Below are 10318 nucleotides of genomic sequence, written 5' to 3' on the forward strand. Positions count from 1 at the left end.
TCTACTTCTACCCGGTGGATGGCACGGTGTTGCGCGTTCCCCTCCCGGCCAAAGCGATCGGCATGCGGTTAGTCGGATCTCATGATGGTGGCTGGATCGTCGCTGCATCCACGGGTAATGTTGCTACCTCGCTGGTGATCGTGAACCTCTTTTCTGGCATCGAGGTGCCACTTTCCGCCAAGCAACAAAGTATCTTAGATGAACCTGGACACACGACCCCAGACATCAGCAAGATCATCTTCTCAGAGGACCCCACCTCGAAGCGCTGCATCCTTGCCGCCATCTTGACAAACATGACCACGCTCCGGGTGTGCAGCGTTGGACGCCGAAACTGTGGATGGTCGATGTCAATACAGCCTGTCTGCTTCTCGGACATTGCCTTCTGCCATGGTAAGCTCTATGGCATAAACAACAATAACAGCTTATTCAAGTTCGACCTTCGCATGACCAAAAATGGTGCATCGATGGTCACCGCCACATACCCTCTGCGCATCCAAGAACCTAGCGGCACATATTCGTGGGGGCACCCCAGGATCAACTACATTTTCAAGCACCATGACAAGCTATTTCTGGCACAAAGGACCAAGTGGTCACAGGGGGGTGAGCTTTTCTTCAAGGTGTTTGAGCTCATCGAAATTCACAATGACAAGACAACCAAATATGACAACAAGTGGGCAGAAGTGATGTCATTGGACGACCATGCCTTGTTTTTGAGTGTGCCCTACTCCAGATTTGTGCACGTGCCAACAGGCAGTCATGACAATGTGGAGAGAAACCGCATCTACTACAGCCATCCCCACGCAATCCACATCGGGGATGTCATGCAACTGAAAATTTGTGACAATGGCAACCATATGTATTGCACGGAAGACCGCAAAATCAGTGGTGTGGATAGGATCACGTCGTTTAGATACTCCATGGCCAATGGTCGTCATACTCTCATGTGGGTCATCCCTCCGAACTACTAGGCACTTTGCAATATGTATTCTGGGCTATATTATACTTAGTTGCCTGGTTTTTTTTAGAAATCTCAATTACTTTTACTCCTGATGTTGGATACGAAACTTGTGTTGTGGCAGTTTTGTTTTCCCTAGCGGTACCTTTCGACCAACAGAAGAATCGAGAGATCAATTGTCAACATTCCTGTATTAATTCTCGCCTTCTCAGGCGTTGTGTGCAATGGACTGGCTGGTAGCCTGGTAGGCTTTGTATATAGCTGCAGGCATTTATTAGCATGAGAATTCATAATGCCAGTAGAAATTAATTTGCTTGCTAAATACAATGTTATGTAGCTATTTTCAACATTGACTACGCACATGAGCATGGTCCCACCATATGTGCAAAAAATTTCACTCATTCCAGCTATATTTTTCCTTGGTAGTCGCAACATGTACAAGTATATGTGATAATAGGCCCTTTCGTAATAGGAACCTTTTGCAACATGTAGAAGTTTCACTCATTCTAGTTATATTTTTCCTTCGTAATAGGAACCGTTTGCAAACGAAATCATTCCATTTGCCCACCTATAATTGTGCTCTTTGCAAAGGAAAATATTCTATTTTCCCTGCTCCATCGTTTCAACTGTCCACTTAATTGCCTCGCAATGCTAGAATCCTATGATAGCGCAGAAGAAGAGAGGCATCTATTCCTTTGATGAAATCATGTTAGCTTTTGATATGCTGCCAGCGAAAATAGCACTGGATTCTGATCATGGGACGCAAGAATATTTGCATCAGTTCAAATGATGAATTGAGACAGAAGCCGATGGATCCTATGTCTATCGATATATTCAAGAAAAGAGAAATGATAAGATCTTCAAGAATGGGATTTGGGACGCTAGAAGGAAGCCATGCACCTCGCCGCCCCTTCCAAGCACCAAGACCACTCCCCCGACATCAACACCCTCATGGTTGCACTCTCCGACACGCCCGACGCCTGCAACCACACGGCCCCACGCATGACCAACTAGCAGCCGACTCCCCCAGGCCGTAGGAGATGTGGTGTGGCGGCGCCGCTTGAGCCCGGTGCTAGGGAAAAGGTGAGGAGACTTTCTCCCGCTGACAGGTGGGACCCACTCCTGCCGAAATCATACTGGACAGATTTCTGTAGTAGCTAAAACCAGACAAAAAACGCAAAAAATAAAATAGCCTACGTGGCACGTGAGTCACCATCAAATTGGGGGAAAATGTGGGACATGGGGCACATGTGGTAGAATGTGGCACAAAGTCAATCAATGGGGGTACAAATTGAGAATTTTCTCAAAAACGGGTAAAATCTGTCAATTTGATGAAACATGGGGTAAAATATGAAGTTAACTCACGGGGATGCTACCTTGACCATTTTTAGCCAATTTTTTCGAACCTGATTTTTAGCCTATTTACGTGGATGATGTCCAACTAATGTACACGCCTGTAAAGCAAATGAGATTGATTAAACAAATGGCCGTCCACGAGCTCGGCACTAGCCTCTTGTTTAATCATCCCACGCTGTAGACAAGCTCCAGCGCGAGTGGATTTTTCCTGCTCCACGCGCATCTCCTCCACACCAGTCCACGTGCGCCAGCCTATCGCGTCACCGTCGCTGAGCTCCAAGATCCATCCATGGCGGACGCCATGACGCTCTCCTACCTGCCCCTCTCGCTTGCCACGGTCCTCTTCGTCCTCGTCCTGCTCGGGAACCTCAGGAAGCGCCGGCGTGAGCGCGGACTCCGGCTGCCGCCGAGCCCGCCGTCCCTGCCGGTCATCGGCCACCTGCACCTCTTCAAGAAGCCGCTCCACCGCGCGCTGGCCAACATCGCCGCGGCGCACGGGCCGGTGCTGCTCCTCCGCTTCGGCTCTCGCCGCGTGCTCCACGTCGCCGACCCGGCCGCCAACGAGGAGTGCTTCACAGCGCACGACGTGGTCTTCGCCAACCGGCCCCGGCTCCCCTCCGCGCGCCACCTCTCCAACGGCTACACCACGCTGGGGTCCTCCAGCTACGGCCCCAACTGGCGCAACCTCCGCCGCATCGCCACCGTCGAGGTGCTCTCCGCGGGCAGCCTCCTCCGCTCCGCGGCCGTCCGCGGCGACGAGGTGCGCCTCGCTGCACGCCGCCTCTTCCTCGAGGCCGCCGCCGCCGGGGCGTCGGAGCCGAGGCCCGCGCGCGCCGACGTGAAGGCGCGGGCGTTCGAGCTGGCGCTGAACGTGGTGGCGCGGATGATCGCCGGGAAGCGGTACTACGGCGGCGAGGGAGACGTGCCGGAGTCTGAGGCGGAGGAGGCCGCCAGGTTCCGGGAGATGGTGCGCGAGTACTTCGCGATGCATGGCGCGTCCAACCTGCAGGACTTCCTGCCTGTGCTCGGCGTGCTGGACATCGGCGGCGCCAGGAGGCGGGCGGTGCGGCTGGCTCGGAAGCGCAACGAGTGGGCGCAGCGGCTCATCGACGAGCACCGCGCCGCCTTCGACGATGGCGAGGGGAAGAGCCGCCGCGGCAGGACGATGGTCGGCGACCTGCTGGAGATGCAGGCGGCCGATCCGGAGGCGTACAGCGACAAGGTCATCAGAGCGCTCTGCCTGGTGAGTAGAACAAACTCTCCATCAGCATTTATTTAGGCTGCATTTCATTAACGAGCAAAGCATTCGTCAAGCTATTTTCTCCTTGCTTTTTATAAAATAAAGAAACTTAAGAAACAAACAAACTATTTTCTCCAATCTAAGTACTCCCTCCGTCCCAAAATTCTTGTCTTATATTAGTCTAGATATGAATGTATCTAATACTAAAACTTGACTTGATACATCCGTCTTATATTAGTCTAGATATGAATGTATCTAATACTAAAACTTGATACATCCGTATTTAGACAAATCTAAGACAAGAATATTTAGACAAATCTAAGACAAGAATTTTGGGACGGAGGGAGTAGCTGTTAAAATTAGTGTTGAGAATGGTGATGGAATCTTTGAGAGGCAGTCCAGTCCACTGACTTGGTTGGCTCAGGAGCTTCATTTGGTCGTTCATCCATCCTAATCACACCCTTATCGAATATTGTCAACTAGTCTTCCCCTCCTCATCTTCAGCACCCGAGAAAAGAAAAACCAATTTACCAGCCGTTGTCACCCAAATTTCCTTTATGCAGTCGGAAAGCGACTACTCCCTAGGTTCCTAAATATAAGTCTTTTTAGAGATTTCAATATGGACTGCATACGAACGTGTATAGTTATTTTAGAGTGTAGATTCACTCATTTTGCTCCATATATAGTTCATATTGAAATCTCTATAAAGACTTATATTTAGGAATACTTTCAAAATACTCCCAAAATACATATCTTATCTCGGACTTTTATGTGTGCATTATAATGAAGCAATTTTCAAATACTTTGCAACAGTTGCGATATTATGTAGCCCATGTGTTTGCTAGTGATTATTTTTGTGTAATACATGTCGTTAGCTTCAGTGCTTTAGTTTCAAAATACATATTATTTTTGTGTAATACTACCAGATTATCCATTTAAGGTTTCCCAATTTGCCTGCTACACTATGAACTGAACATCGTAGGTCTATAATTAATTTATGAACTGAACTATTTCACCAGCTTCTTGCGATTTCCCACGAATTCTATTAACTGCTCAGAGCACATTAATTAATCACATTGTTCCGTTACATTTTATCTTCATTTTTCTTTTGTGAAGTATCTTCATCATCATCAACACACTGCACATACACATCAACAGCTCATCATGTCAATCTTTGCTGCAACAGAGCATCCTTCAGACTGGCACCGACACCTCGTCGAGCACCATCGAATGGAGCATGGCGGAGCTGCTCAACCACCCGGACGCCATGGCGAAGGCGAGGGTGGAGCTCGACGAGGTCGTCGGCACGGGGCGCCTCCTGGAGGAAGCCGACCTTTCCAGCCTGCCCTACCTCCAGTGCATCATCAAGGAGACCCTCCGGCTGCACCCAATCGCCCCGCTCCTCGCCCCACACGAGTCCTCCGCCGCCTGCTCCGTCGCAGGCTACGACATCCCAGCGGGAACCATGCTCCTTGTCAACGTGCACATGATGCACAGGGATGCGCTCATGTGGGATGAGCCGACAAGGTTCTCGCCAGAGAGGTTTGAAGGCGGTAGGGGCGAGGGGAAGTGGATGCTGCCATTCGGAATGGGGAGGAGAGGGTGCCCCGGCGAGGCGCTAGGCATGAACATGGCCGGGCTCGCTCTGGGCACGCTGGTGCAGTGCTTTGAGTGGAGGAGGGTCGGCGAGGAGGAGGTTGACATGGCTGAAGGGTCAGGGCTGACCATGCCCATGGCTGTACCTTTGGAGGCTTTGTACTGGCCTCGTGCAGAGATGACACCGGTGCTAAGGGCACTCTAGGAAAGGAACACGGGCTGTTCATTTCTGAGAGAATTCACTGATAAAGGCGCGATTTCGGGAGGCAGGAGAATCAGGAAGTTACCTTTGGTATCGTCAACTGCTCTTAATAATCACAAGCAGACTATGTAGAATGTATACTCCAGCACGAGTGGTTCTTAGTTCATACCAGATCACAAGCTGATTATGTAGAATGGATGTTCCAGCGTCAGTACTTCTTAGTTCGCACCAGATCCAAAAACCTGTTACATAAGAACCAGAGGTTAGGGAGAAGCGACGAAGAAAAACTTTAGAAGTGCATGAAGAAAAAATACAGAAACTAGGAGTGGAGACAGTAGAGAAATGCACCTCAAGCACAAAGAAAATCAACTGGAGCACCTAACCATGATACAAGAAATAGAGTCGGGTATGGCTACTCGAGCATGTCCTCCATGTTTTAATAGCAATGACAAACTTCATAAGCAATAAACTTGGACCGCTAGAACAAGCGAACGTTCGCTGCGAGGCATGGCAATGCGAATGATTTTCATGGCAATTTGTGCTGTCTGTGGCTGGCAAATCTCTTCAGCAAGCATGGCATATCCGCCGAGTTCAGTTTTTTGTCAGAATTTGCCATGCTTCCTGAAGGAATTTGTCATCCTCGTGACAACATAAATTGCCATAAAAAAAGGTTTGTTTTGCCATGCCCTCCTAGGGAACGTCTGCACAATAACCTTTCCCATAATCTTTATAGTAGAATGAACCCACATACCACAGGCTGGTAGTCCGTGGTTTGTTTGGTTTCATATATAAAATGTGGAGCCGGGGTGGGGCCTTATTTTCCGAAAAAACCACAGGCTGGTAGAATAGTTTTCAGTCACTCAACTGAGACCAATAAGATGGGTCTCAAGATTGCCCAGGACGTGCTTGAAAGGGCATGAAGACAGGTAATTTTCCAAATGCCACAAATATTGACAGCCAAGGTTTGAGGATTTCCAATCCAATCACCAAATGGATAATATGTGGATTATTGTCCATTCTCTCCATCGTAGGAAACATTTTTACCTGAAGTCCATTCAACACATCCACAAAGCTTCAGATACAACAGCATCAATACCTAACTTTCGGTCCTCTTCTCATGTCTACACTTACCCAGCGCAAGAGGCACCACCTTACTAGCGAGAACTCCTCAAACCAAACAGCAACTGGCAGATGATCAGGTTGCTTTGCTTCATGGTTCATGTTCAACACAAGCATCGTTACTACCAGGAAGTTGTAAGCCAGTGAATACAGTAGTTCATGGCTGCATGATTCATGCTGGGGTAGGGCCATAGGATAGAACCGAAGGGTTTCCAAGATACTAGAGCTCTTGTTCTTCCAGTAGGTCTCCTGTGCCAACGATAGTCACTATCAATCCACGTCTGTAGGATGCGATGTTACAGAAATATACCATGTGTCACGAAGAACAAATGTAATTTTACCCCAAATGAAGGATGCACTCATCTTTGAGGGTGAATAAGGATACAAACACATATAACAAATGGATGTGCTTAGGAGAAAGGTGAACAGGACAATAATACAATGATATGCTGCATATATCAAAGAGTATCCATTAGGAAGTCCCACCTTCTAGGCTTATACAAATAAAATCTTAGCCCATGTATCGACATATAGAAGGAATCAAGGGTAAATGCCCCTGATGAAACAATGGATAATCTATTGATTATTGTACTTTGCATCAACTGTGCATGTCTATTATCTTAGTAGATACATTCCATATGTTAGCTGCAGCAATGTTTGATGCTAGCTGCTGTTTAACTATTATCCTGTCCATTGTGCAAGCTCAATAGTGGAAACATGATAGCTACATAGTACATAGCATAGTGTAGCAATGCATGGTTAGTACAAAGATTCAGTGCTGCATGAAAAACTCAACCGACGATTTCAGTGATTTTCAGTTATAGATAGCACAGCACAAACGGTGTTAAAATGTCCTGTTTTACAAAAATTAGGGGCATTTATTCTGTTTTATGTCGCCTCTAGAACCACCAAGATTTTATAGTTCAGTAGAACAAAGATTATTTAAGTATCAAAACTACCACAAATATCCATTGTAAGACCACATAATAACATAAAACAGAGACTGTGGAAGAGAAGAAAAGGAACAGAGCAAACTTACCATATCATACACTGTCAGTGACAAAACCGGCAATGATGAGGAAATGGTTGTAAAAATGCAATTCTGACAAACATCAAGCAAAAAATATTCACCCAGATGTTCCACTCCCATATGCTGAATTCCTTGGGATATGCATGCACCTTGTGATGTCCATAAACTGAAGCCACATTTCACAAGGTGATCACGTTCAGCAAATGCCACTTGGCAGACTTATGCATGAACATACAGAAAAATTAGACATGCTTTATCCAGCAGAAAGAAATCGTAGACAATATTGGTAACGACTTTGTCCTGGCTTCTGTGAAATTATCTGATTAATTGAATGCAGCTATATAGTATGACATGATAACAAGATTGTCAAGATGGTGAACCCGAGTGTTTGCGTGTCTATTACACTACACTTCCGCATGAGAGGAACAATCTAGTAGAAGCACCATTATGCAAGGTTTTCAAGCCCATGACTCATTAGCCAATCACTGACTGTGTCCATTCCTCACCTAGAATATAGATGGCCTTAGTACAAATATTATTAGTACCTCTGGCATTTCAGGTAAATGTATATGGAATACAGTACTACACCTTGCAAGGTAGAATTTTTCTAAAGCGTATATGGAAAGACATACAAAGCCTAAATCTAACAAAAGCACTACATAGTGCATACAACATTGAACCTCAGGAAATCTAATGGTTGAAGGCAAAACTCCAACTAGGAACTAATGCATACAGCTGAAATTTGCATGCATCAACATTCGACTGGGCTCCATCAGACCCTACTGTGACACATAACTGCTGGTACGATTGTATGAGAACAATGGAACATTAAATGATACATCCAAATCATTTTGAATTGGTGCTCCTCAAAAAGGAATCCAAGTGAATCCTGTTCTATTCCCCACTTCCAAGGCTGCAACAATTCCCCATAACAGTTGTACCGATACAAGAATGCTAGTAAAGACAATGAGGCTGTAAAGAGTGACACATTACTCATGCACCCTTTTCCAGCTCCAAGGAACCAGCCAATCCAGAAATCAGCCGTCCATCTACAGTAGAATTTTGCATATCAATAAGATTTCAATAAAATGTGGTGACATAGAACCCTTAAACCATGTCACACTTAAGCATCTGAAAGCCAATAAAGATAAATTTTGGAAGCCCTTTTGTTCCTTGCATCAACTAGCATGGAATTCAAGAATGAAACAGAATGCTGGTTCTGATTGTGAATTACTCCCTCCGTTCCTAAATGTATGTCTTTTTAGAGATTACACTATGGGCTACATACGGAGCAAAATGAATGAATCCACGCTCTAAAATATGTCTATATACATCCGTATGTAGTTTGTAGTGGAATCTCTAAAAAGACTTACATTTAGGAACGGAGGGAGTAGATACATTAAACCATGAAATGAAAAACTGAGAAGTGCTCATTAATCAGCGGAAACATCCTTTCTGGCAGTACCCATAACTTCAGTATCTTACAAGATGACGAAAAAGACACGTTTTAGATGTGCAGCTGGTGATTAGAACTTCGAAGCGTTCTTACTACTGTGAATTATCTAGCATGAGTTGCTTTCATCATTTTGTTGAGATTCTAGAGCAACCTATCAAAATTTACAGGTTGAAAGATGTATAATTATGAGGACAGAAAAATTTGAGATTCTCCAGAAGACATAACCATAATGGCAAACAACACTAGTAATCTAGTATGGCATAACGCTAAACTACAAAATGGAATAATCTAGTATGGCATAACGCTAAACAATAAAATGAAAAATGAAAAATAAAATAAACAGGAAGAGAGAACAAGCTTACCGCATCAAACACTAGGAAGTGACAGAGATGGGGGAAACCCTGTGTAAAGGTAGGCTTCGTTCACAGTAGCAGCACTTATCTCAGTGAACCTACCAACCTGCATAGTCTTGAGATCGAACCAAAAGTATGTGACATTTTTCTCAACAGGATCTCCCAAGTTCTGCTTTGGATGATCTAGCTTTATATATAAGCAGCCCTCAAATGCACCTATGATGCCTCGAAACCGGTCTCCCCATTCCTCAGGCAAGGTGATTTTGTTCTGCAGCTGCCACCGGTCACTGAAATGCATGAACGAATAAAAGTAGAGGACACATCTTTTATCCGCCCTAAAAAGATCCGAGACCACAACGGTTGTCCTGCCTTCTCCTGACTCCAGAGTGGTGATCTGATTACTGAACATCATCGAGCGGCCTGCCAGGACAGGCGAAATGTCGAGGATGGAGAACTCCATTTTGCAGGTGTCCAGCACAAGCCACCTCCGGGTGAGAGTTATCATCCAGTAGAAGCACCCATGGGCATGGTTGCGTTGCCCCAGTCGGACACCCATGACTCTCCGCATGCTCAGCGCGTGGTGCACCGGCGGCGAAAGCGCTCTCCATTCCCGAGATCCAGAGCAGTAGGAGAAGGCGACCAGCTTCCCTCGGCAGCAGGCCATCCAGATGACGGCGAACGGCAGCTCCTCCCCGCGGCCGTCGTTCCCGCGAGAAGCAAGGAAGATCTCGTTGCTGCGCGACTGGAGCCCTCCATCGTCGCCGCCGCGCTGGAGGTAGGGGTTCTCGACGGCGGCAGCGAGGGCGTCGGGGATGGGCGGGAGCAGGAGGCAGCGCCGGGAGAGCGGGTCGCAGACGGCGACCTCGGTGAAGGCCGTGGAGCCGGCGGGCGCGGCGCGGTCGAGGAGGAAGCGGCCGTCGCGGTGGTCGCGGACGAGCCAGGCGCGCGCGGGGGCCGGGAGGAAGGCGAAGGAGAAGTCGGCGGCGAGGGCGAGCGCGCGGGCGGGGCGGG

General features: G+C 47.1%; 3 protein-coding genes across 3 annotated transcripts in view; 1 reads left to right on the top strand and 2 right to left on the bottom strand.

Annotated features, from left to right (window-relative positions):
• The first annotated feature begins 2521 nt into the window (after window positions 1-2521).
• LOC119362023 (cytochrome P450 81Q32-like) lies at window positions 2522-5540 on the top strand. The gene is made up of 2 exons (XM_037627194.1): window positions 2522-3554; window positions 4738-5540. Exons 1-2 carry the CDS (start codon window positions 2601-2603, stop codon window positions 5350-5352), a joined length of 1569 nt encoding a protein of 522 aa, XP_037483091.1. The 5' UTR covers window positions 2522-2600; the 3' UTR covers window positions 5353-5540.
• A 134-nt stretch (window positions 5541-5674) lies between these two features.
• On the bottom strand, window positions 5675-7840 carry LOC119362024. Its single transcript, XM_037627195.1, has 3 exons — window positions 7508-7840; window positions 6481-6717; window positions 5675-6393 (listed from the first exon to the last, which is right to left on the bottom strand). Exons 1-3 carry the CDS (start codon window positions 7616-7618, stop codon window positions 6235-6237), a joined length of 507 nt encoding a protein of 168 aa, XP_037483092.1. The 5' UTR covers window positions 7619-7840; the 3' UTR covers window positions 5675-6234.
• A 255-nt stretch (window positions 7841-8095) lies between these two features.
• Window positions 8096-10318, bottom strand: part of LOC119360388 — a 2830-nt gene continuing 607 nt past the window's right edge. The window contains exons 2-3 of the mRNA XM_037626044.1: window positions 9317-10317; window positions 8096-8547 (exon numbers count right to left, since the gene is read on the bottom strand). Coding sequence (XP_037481941.1) covers window positions 9321-10317 — 997 coding nt within the window. The 3' untranslated portion in view covers window positions 8096-8547; window positions 9317-9320. The remainder of the gene's footprint in view (window positions 8548-9316; window position 10318) is intronic.

Source organism: Triticum dicoccoides, chromosome 2B, assembly GCF_002162155.2.
Source record: "Triticum dicoccoides isolate Atlit2015 ecotype Zavitan chromosome 2B, WEW_v2.0, whole genome shotgun sequence".
Lineage (NCBI taxonomy): Eukaryota > Viridiplantae > Streptophyta > Magnoliopsida > Poales > Poaceae > Triticum > Triticum dicoccoides.

Bases quoted from the DNA above. Each gene is read 5' to 3' on its own strand.
- LOC119362023 (XM_037627194.1), top strand. From the start codon at position 2,601: ATGGCGGACGCCATGACGCTCTCCTACCTGCCCCTCTCGCTTGCCACG. The intron at 3,555-4,737 runs GTGAGTAGAACA...TTGCTGCAACAG, and splicing joins TCATCAGAGCGCTCTGCCTG to AGCATCCTTCAGACTGGCAC.
- LOC119362024 (XM_037627195.1), bottom strand. From the start codon at position 7,618: ATGGGAGTGGAACATCTGGGTGAATATTTTTTGCTTGATGTTTGTCAG. The intron at 6,718-7,507 runs GTAAGTTTGCTC...TCGTTGGCACAG, and splicing joins CACTGACAGTGTATGATATG to GAGACCTACTGGAAGAACAA. The intron at 6,394-6,480 runs GTAAGTGTAGAC...AATGGACTTCAG, and splicing joins GGTGGTGCCTCTTGCGCTGG to GTAAAAATGTTTCCTACGAT.